Here is a 20,829-nt window from a genome sequence, read left to right as displayed (position 1 = left end):
ATATGTAATAGAATGGCGCCAGCTCAATCGGCGCATGTGTGTCATGTCTCGTTCCAAATTATGTTTTCAGTTATTTTCACAGATTCTCTTTCACTCACTCAATTATTTTATGCTCGTACGTGAATGATAAAAATCGGGTATTTAGAACTAGGATAGCGGAGAAAAAATAATGCCTTGGACAATTAGTGTCTACGTGTCATGGTCAAATTTCAACCCAATTTTATATACAGAGAACAACATAAATTTATGCCAAAATACACAAAAATGTACCATAAACTTAAGTGTAATTATATAGAGCAGAACCTAATATAAATAAGCCTAATTAATATATTAGTACAATATACTACTATAATAATTCTTTCCAGACAAAACAAATGTAAGCGTATTCATGTAAAACATGTTATATGTTCTATCTTTAGAAAATCGGGTACAGATCTCACTATTAAGTATAACAGATGTGAATTTCAAAGCTTTAAGTTTGAAGTCTCGACACGAATACAAACCATTAAAACTGCAACTGCTTTATATTCTACTCTTTTTATGTTTCTTTTCGAATATTTATTGCTTCGTGCTATGTGAAATTAATGATAATTATTTTTGATCATCTATCGGATGATATAGTTATATAAATTAATTATGATAATGCAAGCAAAAAATTGTATAAATATGAATTTTATTTTATTTGATTAATCGTTTTGAAACTGAATTGTTTCCAAAGCTTGCGATATGGTACAGAGGATGCTCAGCTTTGTCATGCGGAGCGCGTGTCACTTATTTATTTCCGATTTAAATTATGCACGATACGCTAGTCCATAGCGTTCTTAAATATGGCTCCATTGTCTTGAATCCCAGCGAAGCAAAGTACTTGTTGTTAAAGAGGATTCAAATAAAATTTCTTGAATATCTCTATAAGATGCATTATCAGCGTAGCGTCTATTTAATAAATAACTTTTTAATGAAGGGACGGTGTCGTCAATTCCTTGATGCTTAGCCATGTTTTAACTGCGGAATTTAGAATCGCGATTACGTCCCTTATTTCTGTATTTATGTTTGTGTAGTGTAAAAATATAAGACAGTCTTGTTTGAGATGTTTTCACACAAAGCCACTAGTTATATTATATTTTGGGTGTAACCAGAAATTAAAGATATTTTCGGTCTCGTATACAGACAGCACGGCGTCGACTGTACTCATCAAGATTTTCGGAATAAGCCTCACATTGTCTGCGTAACAAAGATTGTCTGGATTCGCTGAAGCGACTCAAATGTTTTAAAATACGTTTTTCTCGTGACACGATCACCAGAATGGTAGTTTTCTGGGAACGTCTCCAGACAGCGCGGCGTCGACTGTACCCCTCATTAAAATAATACGCAGAGCTCTAACGGCGTATTACAAAGATCGCAAAGTAGACTCGGCCATAAGCGTATTATTTTGGGAGTGTTGCTCTTTACCAGCCAGTGTCAACGTACTTTCGTGAGGTGTACCTCTTTATCGTGGCCTTTTCACGATCAATTCGGCGCGGATTTTGGCAGGTCTCCTCCCCAGGGATATCCAGAAAGCAAGGTCGTCGGTGTCAATCATCTCAGACGCCCACGAAGCTTTAGAAATAGCCAAAGCTTGACGAGAAAACTTTTCCTGACATAAAAGGGTGATTACTCAAACAAGGAAAAAGTCTTCTAAACGTAAATCATTTATAAAAGTTGATTTATTTTCTTTGGATTGACGATATCTTTATTGTTTTATTTAATTAAAAAGTTTATTTTACTCCTAAGAATCTACTTTTTTCTTGTTTAATTACTCCATTTATTATTGTAAGTAAATTAGGATTTATCAGGACTGATGTATTGTAATATTAAAATCAAGTTTTGGTTCAGGTCTTAACCATCCCTCCTTTTTTCTTCCAAAGTTTAGAATTTCCTTTAAAAACTAGAATGTGTAGAGAGAATTTTTGTACGAAACAATTTTATGAATTAGGACCCTGCATATATATTCTTTAAACCGTTATTATTCATTTTGATTAAAATTAATTTATGCATAAGCCACGCAGACAAAACTATTTTTGGCTTTTTAATTTTTTAGTTTTCTAACATGTCAGTCTTTGAGCTCCTGTTGTTCTGCAAATATCATAAAAAATTAGCTTACAACTAAACGCATGAACAATATTATTCAGCCTTACAAAAATATATTTATTTAAATAAAATGATTTTAGAAAATGATGCCTGTCCCTATCTACCAGTAGCGTTCAAGTACAAATATACTTAAAACCAACCCTATAAACCAAAATTTTAGCGATGGCATTGATTTAATTTATATTTCTTTATAATAAGTTCTATTTTTTTTAGCAATCACTGATTGAACATATTTTTTTATTTATAATCATTTATTTACAATTTTACGAATGTCTCTGCTGTAGAAATACAATAATGCTGTCGAAATTTCTTTTTCTTCTTCTTCTTCTCACAATTCTCTTCTATTTTTTTTAATTATAACGACCAATAGTACTTTATTTACAAACTAAAGACAATTATTATTAAAAATACATTTTTAGTTAATCATAATAATGTAGCATTTTAAGCCATTTGCAAAAATATATTATTGCAACTTAAAAAACACGGCTAATCAGTATTTGATAAAATGTTCAAAATGCTTAGTTTTATATTTTTTATTAAAAATAATTTAATTGTCTTTGGATTTTATACGACGCAGTGTCAATCTAGGCTTGTATTGGGCCGTCCGTGACAATTTGGCGTTAGCTCCATTGGTGAAAAGTTAAAAGTAGTGAGTGATTTTTCTGCAGCGACGTTTCCGCTTAAGTTATATGTACAATAGATTAGCAGAGAAATAGAAGGAGATCGACATTTCCCATGTTTGGTCCAATATTTATAGTTATGTTGGTAATATAATCTCAGTTCTTGTAAATTTTTTATTATATTGCGTCTAAATATTTGCGTAAAAAATACAATAATGTTTTTTGTAGGTTTCGCTACCTGCTCAGAAAAATTGATTTTGCTGGTAGTTTTGTATTTTTTTGCAAAATGGTCTGTTATATCAACAGAACTCATTTATTCGCCATTTCAACTGTACTTGGCCACAATAAACACTCTTTTTCTAAAAAAATAGCATCATATCGCTAGTTTAGTGTCGTTCTGGCGGTACGATCAAATCCCGCCGCATCTTGCAAAAGTAAATTGCGTAGATTTATGATTACCTTCAACAATATGTACTAAAAGATTTTTATTTACTTTGTAAAAATATCCGCTATATATAAATTAAAATATCTATTTACATTAATATTTAGTGACGAAAACAAAGATCTATATTTTGTTATGAAGAAAGAAACGGAAGTTTATTATTCAGTCCTATTCTTTTTTAAGCTTTTCGTGATAAAACCATTACTTACATATGTACTAATGATACAATAGAACTTGATGGATTTCTTTGAATACAATGTAGCTCTCTAACACAATTTTTAAGACCTAGTATGAAAAATACTAATTTATAGAAAATGAAATGAGAATGCTTTTTTTTATTATCTTTCTAAATACCATTTAGCATGATAGTGTTGTGGTAAGGTATATATGTGAAGTACTGCTTCACTTGGCGATTTTGGAATGAAAATATGCACACGTTTATACAAAATGTCAAGGATTAGAATGTCATATTGTCATTTTACGTATCATGCTCACTCACGAGTCTTCCAATTGACCATTGTTTGCGCTTCCGCATGCTCACATACGTAACGTTGACTTGTGACATATCATCGTCTGCTGTGGCAGGTGGCAGGTCACAGTGTGACGCGAGGTCGGCTTTGTGGTAGAGCTTTTAAAAGCTTTGTGCGTCGCATGTAGGCGGTCAGTAGCGTCCGAGCTTCCGCGGTAGCTCCAGGAGCTTGCCATGGCTGGCGGCGCAATTGAAACCACTCACCTTTGCCCAGTTTAATTTTGCCGGTGCGTATTTGGACGTGCTATTAGTGCTCAGTGATTATGTGTATATATGTGTGTTTATGTGCTTGTGCAGAAGTTTTCAAGTGATGTCTTCCTCTTTTTAAAAATAAATGAATAAAAACTCTTGAAAACTTCTGTGAAAATATTGTGCATTTATATAATTTTAACTAGTGATGTTTATGATTATGAAACCAATCTTGTTTGAGTTTTAAGATAATTATTGAATCAGTATTTGTGAAAAATATGTAATACTTCATAAAAATGAAAGTAGTTGTAGAGAATCTATAAAAATTAAAAATGTAATAAAATATCTTAAAAATGTCGATATTAAATTATTACTTGAATAATTGTTTAGAAATCTGAGATGCAATAAGATTTATTTATTTTAGTGAAATTTCACCTTATTATTTTAATTATTTTATCATGGTTATTGCATACATTGTCGCACTCTTTAACACTTCCCTGAAATTTTACGGCAGTATAATTGGACTACCAACTTTAAGTTTGTACTGTAATAATCAATTTGTCAATCCAGCTTAACTTTTATAGTAGTGCGTAATAAAATACTCAGTAAATATTTAATTATACTAAAAATATTCTTAAGAAATATACTAAACAAAAATAATATTTTACGCGCATAAAGTTAACATCCAGTATCCGCATGCTAGCTTGCTACGGTATCTCACAATAGCGAAAGACCGACACTAAAAGTTTTCTTTAGTTCCTTCCTCATATCTTGTGATGTCATATTTTTGCTTGTGTAGTTGGACTATCATACGTTGATTGTATCTTTAAATTATGATATTAAACATTTCGCTGCATAAGAATATATTTTATAAATAAATTTGGCATTAAACATCTCAATTAAGGATTGCCAAGATTGATAACGCCACCAGAAGAGATTTTTTAATAAATGCATCTGATGTCATACTTTGATGATTTATATGACTATTTACAATTTGACTAATCAGTTGGCCTTAAAAGTGACACTTAAAAAGCGACTCGCGTATTAGTTTTGATGATGACCATAAAATATATTAGACGTTTCAGGATATAGAAAATTAAAACATATGCTATATAAGTTTGTCTATTAATTTTAATATATTTTTATCATACTATTTAAAATAGATTGTGCTTTTTATAATATTTTTTAATAAATTATATTATTAATTTATATCGAATAGTAAATATCTATATTAATATAAATGTATACAAATTTACATATACAATATAGATATATATTCATAAAATATTTAAAAATATTACCAGCACAATTAATTCAAAAGTATGAGTAATTTCGGAAGTTTCGGTAACTACAAAGTTTAATTTCTTTGTTATGTATTTTTTAGTTGTTATGGTCATGTCTATTATAAATACCATAAAGAAGCTTAATTTAGGCATTGGGTGCAGATAGCGGTACATCAGGTGGATAAATATTTAATGTTTACTATTTTTATTATTATTAATAATAATTAATATATACTTGCTATTCACCTGTGTGTTTAAAGTTGGTCGGTTCTTGATGTATAAAATATTTCACTACAAATATATTATAATACTTAAAATGCCTTAGAATTTAGATATGTTTTATAGCCAATTGAATTTAGACTTTTAGTACATATTCGTGAAGTAGCGACTGTCCACTGACTTCGTTGATTGGTATTCTTATTTAGTATTACCATTTTAAACCATCTACAAATTTTCTTAAGCCAGTTTATTTCTTTCATTTTTCTCAAATGTTAGTTTCATATTTCTCCTTATATTAGCAGCTGAGAATATTGTGATAAAAATATGCAAAAATTTTGTGCTACACGGTCATTAATCTCCCTTGGTATTGGATATAATATAGTTTATTTTTAAAAACCTTTTAAAAATCCAGTAAAAATTCCGTTAAAAGAATATATATTATTTTAATAAATTTAAAATACAAAATAATTACAAAAAAAATACGCTGCGCGGCCTCGAGTGTTTCTGTACTAAATTATTAAAAATTTTAAGTTATGCAAGTAAACAGGAAGTTAATCAGCATAATCAACTATACGGTCAATGTCTGTTAATAAATATCTATAAAATTTGCGCTGCGCAGCCAATTGACAATGGGATTTTTCTGGTGTTAGCCCAACTTGTTACAATGGGGTAAACACCATCAATACTTTTATGTGAGTAGTAAGGCAATCTGCATTAAATTATAGACTATCAATAAAGCATACACTCATTTTTATAAATTACTAATCACGATATTCATCCATAAGATCAAGAAAATGTTGGAGAGCTTAATCTATGATGATCAATTTAAAATATAATTAGCTTATAACTAATAATTTCGATCTTTCAGACATGAAAGATATTGAAAAGCACTAGTTTTCAATAGGTTTAAAGGCATTAACTAATAAAAACGTATACTTTTTAATATTCTCCAACTCCTTTTCTTTTCACAAGTTAAATGCTTGCTAGTCTATCTAATAGCAATGTCTTGAGTATCTTAAATAGTGTAATTAAGCCTTTAATATTTTACATGATTGTTTTTAGTAGCAATTTATTAACATACTTATTAGGATCACTTGATATTTTGAGATAATAATCTTCATCCTTAAGTGGAGGTAACCAACATACACTTAAAGTCATATTAAATTCTAGTTTCACGGTTCTTTATTAATTTTAAAATAAATGTATTTGTTGAAAGCCATCTAAAAATATTCATTAGTAATATTTATCATGATGTTACAATGATAGGTTGACGACTCATAATTTATAAATTCAGGTATCTGAAACTTTTGATTTTCACTAATTTATTATGACTACTCGGCCGAGTACTCATATTGTATTACTCGGCCGAGTAAACTTACAAGTAAATTGTAAAGAGTCATTTCTGATTAAACTATAATCGAATTGAATGTTTTCAGGATATGGAAAACTTTTATCATATCCTTATAAAAACGTGATAACTGTCCCTATTGCGTTATCACGATCACAGTCAACTATTTCTATGATCGACGTGTGCAAACTTTTATTTTTACCCGTGCGATTGACCGCCTTGTTATCGTGGCCAAGATGTCGAACGTTCTCAATGAACGGACTTTAATCCAGTTAGAATTTTTGTATAACTTGATCGTTTTCAGCGACGTTGATCGATGCACTTGTATTTTTGAACCCGACACGAAGCTTCCGTGCCAAGTTTTTTGCGAAAACACAAGGAGCACAAGGAATGACGTTCAGGGAGGTTGAGAATTCAACGTATCCTATCAAACGAGCCACAATTCATTCTCCACTCATTCTAAAAATGTGATGTTTATACATTTTAAGGTTTTACATTAAATATTTATCCATTGTTTGTACACAAATGTACTCCTACTATCGTCATAATTTTGGCAGAATGTTCAAAACGCCCACTTTTCAATTTGGGGAATTCTTCCTTGTGTGTCAACATGAGCTTATATTAGTGCCAATTTTATATTTTACATGCATATATCTAGTCTTTGTGAGGTCGTGAACCTACTAGGTATATATATCAAGATTGTTCAATAGATTTTATATATTAAATATCGTTGTAATTTAATATTGTAGATATTGCACTGTAATATAACACTGTCGATATTATTAAAGACTGCCTGATTGACTTACATACTTTTAAGAAAATAAACTATGAAAGAACAATTATTGTATAAACATTCTACGCCTACGCAGTTTTGCTGAAGTGTTTGTAATCATAAAATATGTTCTAAACAAAAGTATTTCTGGTTTGATTGATCATTTTTTTTAGATTAGTAAATAATAATTGCTGTTCTTAAGATATAAATTCTTTAAATTTAAAAAACACAATTGCTAAAAATAAATCAATTATATACATTTTATGTAAATAATTAAGGCTTTTATTTAATTTGAGTAATTTTTAATATTACTGTATTTTTTTCTAGAGTAAATTTTTATTGAAAATCAACGTAAATAAAAACTAAATTTTTGGTCGGTGTCAGTAACTGATATGATGCAATGGCATTGTGGTTTTAATGATCCATAATAATCCATAATTTATTTGTTATAATTTTATTTTTTCAACATGAACACATACAACAATTATCAGTTACTAAATAGTGAAACAAATCAGCGACATTTATTTCAAACTATTATTAAAGTTTATAATCCTTAAATGTCCCTATGAATATCACTTCGATATTTCTCAATGAGTAAGAATATATAAAAACCTGATTTTTTTATTTACCATTTAGATTGAAAAACAATAGGATTCAACCTAAAATCGTGCTGATTCCAAAGAATTACTCGATACAAAATATAACAATAGGCTTAAGTGTAAAGTAAAATTAATTGGCAGTTTTGCGTACCTGCGTTCGTCGTCGTGCAACGATAGAAAATATGTGTAATAACTTATATTTATAATTTCGATTGATATCATCAGAATATGTTATATAAATCAATGATAGACAAAATGTATTGTTACAATTGAAGTATACTTACCTAATGAGTATAAAAAACATAAATAGATATGGCTACTTTAAAATTTATTGAAAGTTACTAAAATAATATATATAATTGTTCGGGCTACTTTTTTAAGACTGTCATCTCTCAAGAAAAATCATTATGACGTTTTTCAATCTTTCCTCTCAGCCGCTAGTCTAGTCTACTCTGTCTGGCGTCGCACACGTTTGTGTGTATAAATAAGCTGCAAACCGCAGCATCGCCGCTATATTTGGCCACTTTTGTGTTCACCCGGTGACGTCTGCCAGAAAGAGAGACGCGTCGTGCGAAAGGGACAGAGCTCTTTCTTCCTCTTGGCGAAAGTAACCTTCCCCCGTTGTTCGTCTTCGGTTCCCAAAAGTCTTTCGCTCGACTTTCCACGCGGTTCGGTCGTATCTCGTGTAACTATTTTGTGTGCCAAAAAAAGGTTTTAGGTAAGAGAAGATAAATAATTTAATAATTTTCCACACCAGCTGTTTGCTTATAAATAATGTTAGAGGAAATTCTCTCCAAAATTACTAACTTTATTTTTGCATATAATATATAAAGGGGAGAGTGTTAAGTTGTCGCACGTGACGCGAGGTATTTTTAATGCTGACAACACCGAATGATTCATGCGAGGCGGCGCCATTTTTCGCGCGTCAACTTAAATGTCAAATTTGATTGTCGAATTACAGAGACATTTTCCTCAATTCCATCTCAAGTTTCTGCGACATCTTAAACTAGCTAACATATATTTTAGGAACGCATTCAGATATTTGTGTTATAATGACCTCTATTATTTTTAATTATCGAAATTGTAGCACATTGCAAGCGTACATCTTATATGCCATTAATATAAAATCTAATTAAGTTTTAAAATAACAATTTTCTCTGAGCAGCAGTTTGAAAATTATTTTCGGGCAACGTTCCCAAAGTCCATTTTCAGACGCTTTTTACTTTCGTCTTATTCATTTTTTTTGTAGATTTGCTTCAAGCAGACTTTCTTTGAACTAAAATGGAATTTGACATGAATGAGTAGACTTTTTCACTGTTCAAACGGTTCCAAAAGTCTTGGCATTCCATTGGAATTAATCCGGGGCATATTTATATATTTAACGTCCTAATGGAAATTCCTAAGGGACGTACGCATGCAGACTTTTTAGACTATTTAATTTTACCGACATTGTCCGGATAGCGCAGGGCGATCTATACACCTATTCCGGGTTGGATTAATGCCAGTTTGTTAAATATTATAGTATTCAAGCTAATGCTAGAAGCTCCTAAGAATTTACTATAAACAATGAGCTTTAATTATAAGTTGTTAAGAAAAGAACACGTCCTTGACCTAATTATATAAATTAACTTATTTTAATTATATGGTTAAAATAATTGCAAAATATTATATAATCCAGTAAAAGCGATTTTCAGGGTATTTGAACTCTTGACTGTATGTGTTATATGTACAACATGTTCACAATCATCTATTTTTGAACGATCGGTCATCACAGTTGCATAAGAGCGTAAAACTCGCATATAAAGATCTTGATGAGTTAAATCAGTAAATTTAATAAGTTTTGGATTATAAAAGTTTATTATTATTTATTTAATATTTATTAGAAATTTGACATTATTCGTTGCTTATAATGTTTTCAGACCTACACCACTTTTAATCAAGATGAAACTGCTACGAATAAGTTAATTAAAAAATGTCTTACCTGATAAAGGTGCTTTGAATTGTCGATCGGTGCCAAATTTACACTCCAAAACGTAAATATTAAGCCCGAGCCAAAATCGTGCAATGCGTAGATCAAAGATCGATCGATGATCTATTTCTGTGCGAAATGTCGGCTTATATTAAATGGATCGATGGCTGATACGAATCTATTTCGGATTTCCGTAACGGTTGTACGAGAAATTATTATGTATATAAGTTCAATTTCATTTTAATATAAATTTTATCATATGATTCGTAGAAATATATTTCTAGTCTTAAGTACGATTTCGTCAAGGATAAATTTTTATATTTACCAAATTAAAGTCAGTCTATTTTTAAAATAAGTGACTTTCATAGACGTTCTTTTAGCTGTAGTACATTTTTGAGACTTTTACCGAATAATAAAAAAATTAGAATATGTCAAATTTATTTATTTAATTAATCTTATTTTTTAGTAATTTAAGCAGTAATCATAACATATGTTTTTAAATTAAAACCATAGTTTTTACAGTTAAACTAGTTTATAAATGTACCATTGCTTTGTTTATAATACAATATACATAACTATAGAGATACTTAATCGAAGCTCAGTCTTTGATTGCTAAACAGCAATACATCGACTGTCTAAAATAATTAGGCATTGTTGACAGAACAGTCGTTCAAATTTGTTTTAACACTCTGGTTACCATGCTTACTATTTAATTATCAGTATATTATATATATTAAAAAAAAACATGCATACATATTTAATTTTGATGTTGTTTTATTTTAAGTATAGAAAGATTGTTAAATATTATAAAAAAGTATAGCAAATTAATAATTATAAAATTTATTAATTATTTGCCGTATCTGCGAGTAATAATAAATATTCTGATGCTGGTTTTAAAATTCACTAAATATATTTTGGCAACCATAAGGTTAAATCATACAGATTTAATTTTGATTAAGAGGAGTTTTGAAATGTTTTTCCATTTTTATGATAGAAAAATATACATATGTATATTAATTTTATTAATTACTTTTTACACAGATGTTATTAACGCATATGAAGTAAGTTGCGAGTGAAATTAAAAATATTTTAATACTAGTTTTTAAGCTCATAAAATTTATTTTGGCAATCAAAGGACTTAATCATACAGATTTATTTTGCTTAAGATCATTTTTAAGAAGTTATTGAATAATAGCAAAAAGTATAGCATATAATAATTAAATAATTACTTCTCCCACAAATGTTAATAATCGACTGTCAGATAATTACAAAGGATAGTTCAAATAATCTTTATTTGTAATCATTGATTCTTTAGATGAGTTTCGAAGCTTACGAAGAAAAGTTTTGTGTTGTAGAATAATAGTAAAAAGTATAGCACATAATAATTTAATAATTACTTCTCCCACAAATGTTAATAATCCGTTGGAATAATACATATTTTATTGCTAGTTTTAAAATTCACTAAATTTATTTTGGCATTAACTAAACAGTTTTCATTTAATTTTTAATCATTTTTGGGAAGTTTTTCTATATTTAGGATAGAAAAGTATTAAAAAAAATACAGATAATAAATGCATTAATATCAAAAAACTTATTAAATTTCCTTAGCGTAATATTGATTATTAAAATTACTTATTCAAATTATTATATAAACAGTCTGTTTCTCTTAAGTACAACAATATTTTTACTACAACCTATTTTTATTATGCACTATAAATAAATTATATTTTTTGTGGATAAGAGATGAAAAAAATGGTTATTGTATTTTTGTTTTACTTTATTTAAAAGTCATTGTAATTAAATAGCAGTGGTGAAAGTCATTGTCTATGATTCCACTGATTTTAAATTGTATATTCAATAACCACTTTACATTAGGCTTTCAAAACATTTTCTAGTGTTATATAAAGCTTTGTCAAATAACAAGTTGAGCAAATTATAACCCAATCGCATTAGTTCTTAGCTCTACCTCAAGTTTGACTTCATGATCTTACGTTTGGCGACTGTCAGATAAGTACAAAGGATAGTTCAAATAATCTTTATTTGTAATCATCAATTCTTTAGACGAGTTTTGTGATAATTTATTTATTTTCAAACTCGAAATGACTATTGCATTCTGCGCTTTGCAGATTAGATCATTGTTGAAAAACTCACAGTACCATAAATACGTAATAAAAAACTTTGTATTATAAATAAAATTTTAAATATATTTTTTAGAAATTCTAGGTTTAAGTATAGATAAAATGTTGCTCTTGCTTTAGATCATGATAATCCTGCTCAACATATAAATGTTTTATGAATAGAACCTTTTTTTGTTTTTGAGTTGATTTTTTAGACCTGTAGGCAAATGACAGGTGATGCTTAAAGTTTTTCTATAGCTTCATTAGTAGCTCTGCTTGGTGCTTTATTGCATAAGCTCTTGTTTCAAGTCGAAAGCACAATGATTTTTGATGATGTTGACTGTCATATATTTTCACAAAATCAGAGTCGTTTTCTGTTCTTATTTTTGATCTTGTTGCAAATACGATGATTAGGGGTAGAAGCAGACTCTTTGTTATTGTATAATAAATATTTATTTAGCGACGATTCAAAAATCCAAATTGAAAGTGGTGCAAGTGTGATGGTTTAGTTGAAATTACTGATGGATATAAGTTTAATACGCCGTGTTATCTTATATATACTCTCTAAGAATTAAAGGAGGTCCTCTTCCAATCCTATTCTAGATCTTTTCGTGAATGTACAATTTCTATAAAATAACTACCAGGTCGTTGAGATAAAATTACTAACAAAGACTTTCTAAAAGCGTATTTGTTTGTGTCTTTCAAAGAACAAGCTTTATTATTTGACAATCCATAAAGCATTTTATAAATGGACCTGTGCAAATGTCCCCATCTGCTCCCCGACCCTCTACTAAATGGTATCCTTTGTTCAGGTAAATTCGCAAACTTATTTATGGTTTGACAAAGAAAAAAAAACTTGATTTTGAAAGTCACAAATTATTAAAGCGATTATATTTATAGGCTTTTAGAAAGTCTTTGTGGCTATTTTTTTATCTTTTAAGGATCTGGGGTATCCCTCTTATAAGTTATGTAATATATTTTTACTATTTCACATATGCATATACTTTTTTTTCATATACTATATATTTATACCTAGATCATGAAAGCCTAATAAAAATATATAGTATTTATATGATATATATTACTCTCCAAGTACCTATTTACGCTGTTTGCTATATAATATATTATCTATATAGCTAATATGTGATATTTGCATCTGTTGATCTTGAAGCGTAAACATTAGCTGACTGGTGGAAGCATTATTAAAACATATTTATCTCAGTAGCAAACTCTTCCTGCAAATACCTGCCTGGTTTGATGGTTTAATTCAGAGTGCGTCAAGTAGACTTCACAAAAACAAACAAACTACACCGTGACGTCACGCATCTATTTTTTCTGCAGCAAGATTGCAATCTTGAGTTAACTTTTGGCACTGACCAGCGATACTATTGAATCGAGGGTGCGTTCGATTTTTGCGGCCGCATAAGCGACATAGGCCGCGCTAGGGCCAGTCGCCCATCTTGGTGGTCAAGTGGTCAAGGTGAAGCTCGCGACGGTGTCGTCTTCTAATCCCAGTAGTTTTTTACGCGTGTGTGTGCGTGCATATGTTGGAAAATAAGAAAATGTGGCGGTGTGCGTGAGCCGTGGTGGACCGTGTGCGCTACCAAAATAGGCCACGCTCCGAGAACGCTCCTTCCGGACGCCCGGTTCCCGCTAAATTCGTTGGGAAAAATTAACAATTTGCCAGGGACGGACTGGGCATGACTGGAATGCTACAAATTGTGTTTTAAGATTTTTAAGTGCAGCAGAAATGTGTTTTTTGACTATATGTGTGTTTGAAAGAGAATTTTTTTTTACATAATTGACCAAATATATTTTGATTCAAATTTAACCAAAATTTTTTTGGTGCTAAGCACCTTTGGTTGTTCTTAATGGTAAAGTCCAACATTTTCTGTGAATTTGTTCGAAAATTTTATTGGACGTTCGCTCGGATACGCATAATCGTTTGTTTTTCACAATGAAATTTTTGATTTCTGAGAAGTGATGACTGTTTTTGCGTCCCTTATCGACTACAATTTGGTTTGAATACACTTTAACCAATGCTTTCATATCAAAAGTAAGTAGTAATATCAGTGAGGATAGCTATCTAATTTTTAAAACAAACTATGGAGCAATATGCGAGATGCCACGTCTGTCTATACTTCTTCTTTCGCTTATTTTTCCAAAAGAGCTGAGTTGGCTTAGTTTGTATTTTAGATTTTATATAGGGAAAGTTGTAAAATTGTAATTAGTTTTAGAATCAGGTCAAGTTGGGTTTGGGTTTGAACAGCAAATGTACGTTTCGCAACTGTCAAATAGAGTTTCATAGACATTTTAAAACTGCATATTATTTCACTAGTGTCTATCAGTTCAATTATATTTTTGCTAGTAGATACTGGTGAAAATGTATTTGCACTTCACTAGTGAAAATATAACTTGACCGAAAAACACATTAACTGTAACATTTATACATGAGATGTAAATAAATTACAATAGACGTGGAAAAGTTGAAATCATATAATTTTACTAGCACCTGCCAGATAAATTATATTTTTATTGGAAAAATATGTATCTACCGGTGATAATGTATTCCGATATGATTTCACTAAAATATTTTCGGAATAGTTATTTTTAAATTTTTCTGATGAATAACCTGAGAATTTCTGGTTTAGAATCAGGGACGTCATTTAATCTTTTTCCAGGGGGGGGGGCAAAAGTTGGTCAGTCATTTGTCATGTTTTTAATATTGTGATTTAATTAAAATTATTATCACAGTATTTCTATAAATGCATTTTCAGCCCAAAGTCAGAAGGAGGGGGGGGGGGCAAATTCCCCAACCTGCTCCCCCTCTAATTATCATCCTTGAATTTGGGACTGATATCATTCACTGGAATGCACAATCCGGAGATGCTGTGTTAATCACATTTGGTTGTTTTTATGCTAAAGTCTAACGTTTTCAGTGAACTTGTTCTAAAATTGTATTGAATCGTTAATAAACGTTCGCTCGGATACGCATAACCGTTTGTTTTTCACGACGAGAAAAAAGTTTTTCGATGTTATCGTTAATTGACGCAGTGATGAGTGATCCTGACAGTATACAATTTTCGAGAAATAATAAAATAAATTGAAGTTCTTGAGAAAAAACAACCGCACAAAAATTCTGCAACACTAAAATTATTTACAGCTAAATACAAATACAAATACAGCTATTATTATATTTCTAAAACTCTTAAAGAGAACCTTCAAAATTAGTTTTAATGAAGAAAGATGCGTGCAGGATTGCAATTCCAAAGATATAAATTACAATTTCTATAATAAATAGATCTTCACATTCTTTTAAAAATATCTATTATATGCTATATATTTAGATTAGGGTTTCACCTGGATTTTCCTCATCTAATAAATGATTATATATATATACATATTTTTTTATTACAGTAGTTACATTAATATGCTTTTAATAATGTAACTACTACCTATATAAAGAAACGCACATGAAACATATGTCGGGCTTATATATATTGCACTTGTGAATCTACAGCTAGTCTAATAATTTTCAACGAGATAACAATTGATTGCCACTCCGGCCCTTTTTATTTCTGTCAAGTAGAAAAATAGATACTGATATTAAATATTTGTCTACTATTGTTCACAGGAATCAAGAACAGTTGTGAAAAAAACTTCGACCGTTTCATCTAACATCGACGATATCTGGGACGAGCGAATCCTAAGAAAATTGGTATTTATAATAAAAAAAGTGTTATGTAATGTAGTTTATGTATTTTCACCGTCTCTTGTACTAATTTGTTTATTTATTTTTAACTTACTTAAAAAATAAAGTTAGAGGAAAGCGACGATTACGAGGAACGGAGAAGAATACGCGCTAGGCTTCGCCAGGTGATGGCTGAACAAGAAGGTAAAGATTACATATATATCATATTTTGGATATTTTTTAATGGTTGTTAAGTAATTTAAATTTCATCTTTAGCGTGCGCACAGATAGTTGCCGACGCTGTCGAGGAGTCTGCGCTGGAAACGGGCGATCAGCAGCCTCGAGATGACGGTGAGTGTCATTCTGGTGATGGAGAGGAGATTTTGCCTGAACCGTTGCTGCGGGACGTGCACGGGGCCTTGTCCCGGTTGCAGGGGGCTCTTCGTACCACTAACGGACTAGCCCCCCGCGACTCCGCCCTCCTCGAGCTGGTGGCTCGGCTGCAGGCCGGCCTGCTCGTCCAGGAGCCTCCGACTTCTCGGCCCCGCGGCCTCGTCCGACGCAGAACTGGCAAAAACAGACACACTGTTGGAGTCACCAAAGAAGAGCTGGCAGACGCAAGGAAATTCATGGAAGGCATTGCCTTCCCGAACAAACCTCCAACAAAAGAGCCGCAAGAAGAGCCCAGAGCTTCTCCTTATGCTCTCCAGAAACAAGCTTCCTTTGGGACAGTACTTTCGCCGACTTACGATCGATTCGCTTCTATAAATCCGGTCAAAAACGCAACAGCAAGGCCGTTCAATCTGAATACATATCAGCAATTTCCTGAAGCTCATACTAGAGAACTATCAAACATACGCTCACCGCAATACGAAAACTACTTGTCTAGTAAAAATATCTTCAACCCAGCATATCCTATAGTCAATGGAAACGTTAAACCTAGACCGATTTTGAAAGAATCTGTGTCATTGGATACAACCAGAGACATCTCAGCTGAAGATTCTGCTAAAATAATTCAAGAAGCATTGACCAAACCGATTAAGAATAAAACACCCGAACCCGAAGAAGATTCAGAATCAGATAGTGAATTTTCTGATTGTAGTACAATTAAAATAGAAGAGATCCAAAATGGCGATGATCTAGAAAGAACAACGCCTCTTGTTAACTCGAATCATCAGATTGATACGTTTTCGCCAAATGCGCAACTTTATAAAAACTATGCGACGCAGAAAATGCCTGAAAATAAAATCGCGACGCAGAAAGGTCAAGAAAACTACAACGTCAAGCAATATGAGTCGCAGAACTATAACCTCAAACAGTTTGAAACGCAGAAAATGCAAGAGGCGCCTAAAAATAAAAGCAACGAGGAGCAAAAATTCCAGAATAGACAAAACAAGAAATTGAGAATGAAGCGTGCCAATACTATCGATATACCAAAACCTTTGCATTGCTATCAAGTAGAAAGCGATGATGAAAGCGACTCGAATTCGTCAATGAAGAACGCTGACTCGATTTTGAATCCAGAATTTAAACCCAAGTTGCCAGAGTTCAAACCTAAGACTGAGAACGATCTCAAGTTCCTTGCTTTTATTCAAAAGCACGACGGAGTTGAAAGTTCTTCTCCATGGGCTCACAACGCAAACGAACAGCGCAATCAAGGCTGCAATTGGAAGAGCTGCTTCGGTAGCATTAAGAATGTCTTTGAAAACACCAACGATAGGTCAGAAAGTCAAAAGAATTTAGACGCTAATCGTAGAGCGTCAAGTGTTTCTTCAGCTAGAAACTTTTGGAAAGCCTCCGATGACGCTACCAACTATGCTAAACCATCTAAATTCACTCCAAAGATCACTAAGAGTAGCTTTAATCAATTGAACGAAATGCACGACAGGAAAAAGTATCAATCTAAATTGCCATGGGCGGCTGATACTAAAGATGAAGTTCTTACAGGTTCAATAACCATAGCGCCTCCTAAGACTGCAGTTCCAGATAAAGTAATAAAATTGATACCTAAGCCTGCTCCAGTGAATCAATTCTATCATGCTCCCATGTCTGCTTTTAAGCCATTGCCAAAGAAATCCATCTCAGCACCTATGAATCCCCCGGCAAAAATCTGGTCTCCTCCGTCTTATGTAAATAATACAATAAAGGAAGATCGTGCCAATTTCATTTTGAATAAACCACCGGTCCAAAAGATAGGAGCACCTTGGGCTCAATCAAATTCGCCCAAAGAAAACAGAGTTCTGAGCTTAGCTACCAATAAATTTGAGAAGATTTCGCCTACGCCAATATCGCCCCAATCTCCAAATATTCCACCGTATAGAGAAAAGCAATTCAATCCAATTGGGCTTCAAAATGGACAAGACGTTAAAGCATTAGCTGCTAAGCGTTTATCTTTACCGCAAGCTCTTCCGGCACCGGGTCCTCTATCTGCGCCTCATTTAGTGAGACAGTTAGAGAATCTAAAGCAACAATTGAGCAATAATGAAAAAGAAGAGAAAAGTCTGCCTAAAATTGACGCTGAAAGACTACAGATTGAGTTTTATGAAAAACAAATAAGAGAACATAGTAAAAATCTTCCTAAGCCAACGATTGAAGAATCAGCAGAATTGACAGATAAATATGTTTATACAGTGACTGATTATACTCCTCCGGTTCCCATATCAACGTTTGTGCCTTTACCAAATGAAGATGCACCTGAAGATTGTATTGTACCGATACCAAAAACTGAATCTGTACCTCCATTGACAAAGGCGTTTGTTCCTATACCGCAAGTACAGAATATAATAGATACTAAGCCACAACTGCTCAATACTTCCATTGAAGATTATAAATCTAATATATATATTCCTGAAAATAAAAACTTTAAAACACTGTATGATGATTTGGAAAATGTAGATGAAAAGCCAAAGATTGATTATGAAGAGTCTAAGCTTCAACAATTGAAAACGTTCAAATCTGTGCCTCAAAAGCCGGATATAGAAGATACTAAATTGCAACCGTCTAAAAAGCTACCGGACGTCGTACTAAACGATAAAGAGCAATACATTTCAAGAAAATCACCGATTGTGTTGTATAACAATACTAAAATAGACGATGATGAGTATAATTACATACAGAATCAGGGCAAATTCTTAGATAGTCCTAAAGCTATCAATGATCCTTATAAATATGATCATGTACAAAACGCAATTAATAATCAAATCAACAGTGAAGTTCCTCTTTTGCCTAAAACCAATGATCTTTATAAATATGAGCAAATACCAAATGGAAACGGATCTTTAATGAATAAAATTGATTATAATCAAGTTCTTAATTTGCCTAAAAAATCTGCTCCAGTGCTGAATGAAAAGGAAAAGATTATTAATGATCCTTATAAATATGAGCAGCTATCAAATGGAAATTGTGCTAAAATAAATAATCAAGTTCCTAACTTGCCTAAAAAATCTGCTCCGGTGATGAACGAAAAAGATAATATTTATAAATATGATCAATTAACGAATGGTTCTAAAATAAATAAAGTTGATTATAATAATTTACCTAAAAAATCAGCTCCGGTGATGAATGGAAATGTATCTAAAATAAATAAAATAGATTATAATAAAAAATCTGCTCCGGTGGTTGAAAATGGTTATCATTCATCTAATAAGGGAATGGAAAATGAAGGTGAGTTGGTGCAAAAGGAGTATAAAGCTGTAGCTAAAGTTATGAGAGGCCCTGTTTCTCAACAGGCTAGTATAAAAGCTCAACCGTCACAAGACAATTACGAGAAACGAGACAGTGCAGCTAAGAGTTTAAAAGGAGTGTTACAAAAGTTTTCTAGTCCGAAGCTTGACGTGATTAAACAGATGGAGAAGAGGAAATCTGAATCGCAAGAAGTTAAAAAACCCTTGATTCCAGAACCAGTAATGGAGTCACAAAATGGAATAATGAGAAATCAAGATCAAGTGTCAGTTCCTATTATAAAATATAATAATATAGTTTCACCGAGGGCGTTGAACGATATGCCTTATCCCGAGTTTAACAGGGATCACAGTAGAGTGTCGATACCTCATCATAGATTTAAAGATAAAACTGCTAAAGAAGCCATTGAAATAGCAGAGAATGGAGAATCAATAGTAAGTTCTAAATTACAATTCTCTCCGCTAAACAAAATGTACATGAGGTCACCTGTGAACAGTCCGGCGTCGACTCCTTCGCCGACGGGTTTAAGTAGATCAGAGTCGTGGCATCAGTTGGCGCAGTTACACGCCATGAAACCTCCGTCTCCGAGAATATCTCCAGGAGCTAAGCTAACGAGCAGAGCCAAGTCGATGCATCTGTTAGCGCTTCCGAAACAATTTGAAGCCGGGATAACCAAAGATAAGGTCGAGGAGAAGAAGAAGACGGTCGAGGCTTATTTCTCAGGTCAGAGTTCCCCCCATCAATTATCCAAATCCTCGTCTCAACAGGGAATGCTCGATAATTTGATGCAAATGCAAACGAGTCCCAAGCCGAGTACCCAAGTGGTATCCAGAGTAAACGCTGTCGATAAGCATAAGAGAAACGAAAAGGTTGCTCAAGTTCAAAGCTTTGCGCTGGGACGGAGTCAGACGATGCCTCAGATGACATATGCCGAGCTAGCTTTGTTGGACGAGGACAACGTTGACGATGCATTTGATGATTTGTACAACGCGTGTACATAGGGACGGGGGAGATGCGCTGTGAAATAGCAACCGATCATTCCTGAGACTCATTCACTAGATTAGATTTGTATGGGAACACCCTTTGCATAAGATTGTATTGTTTGATTAATAGTTTAAAAAAACATAGGCTATATAAAGGAGACTTGAGGTGCGCATTGCGGCTGCTGCCAGAGGAATTGAGCGTGAGTTTTCAAATCCTGTGTGAGCTTGAAATGTTTCCTGTATACCATCTAACTTTACCG

General features: G+C 32.3%; 1 protein-coding gene across 6 annotated transcripts in view; it reads left to right on the top strand.

Annotated features, from left to right (window-relative positions):
• Positions 1 to 20,829, top strand: part of LOC148238473 (uncharacterized) — a 64,002-nt gene that overhangs the window by 38,503 nt on the left and 4,670 nt on the right. For 4 of the 6 annotated variants that reach the window (XR_015811957.1, XR_015811956.1, XM_088201918.1 and 1 more), the window contains 3 exons: positions 15,849 to 15,932; positions 16,034 to 16,109; positions 16,182 to 16,256. Coding sequence is in view for 4 of the 6 variants with exons in the window: in XM_088201918.1 (XP_088058044.1) it covers positions 15,849 to 15,932; positions 16,034 to 16,109; positions 16,182 to 16,256 (235 nt within the window). In the remaining 2 variants the exon portion in view is untranslated. Of the gene's footprint in view, positions 1 to 3,852; positions 3,946 to 15,848; positions 15,933 to 16,033; positions 16,110 to 16,181; positions 20,770 to 20,829 lie in introns of those variants that run through there. The other 2 variants (XM_088201935.1, XM_088201929.1) reach the window with 2 other exon arrangements.

Source organism: Plectrocnemia conspersa, unplaced genomic scaffold (assembly GCF_051122295.1).
Source record: "Plectrocnemia conspersa isolate PC_06_02 unplaced genomic scaffold, ASM5112229v1 ptg000001l, whole genome shotgun sequence".
NCBI lineage: Eukaryota > Metazoa > Arthropoda > Insecta > Trichoptera > Polycentropodidae > Plectrocnemia > Plectrocnemia conspersa.
Note: the sequence above shows the minus strand (reverse complement) of the source record. Positions and strands in the feature narration are given on the sequence as shown.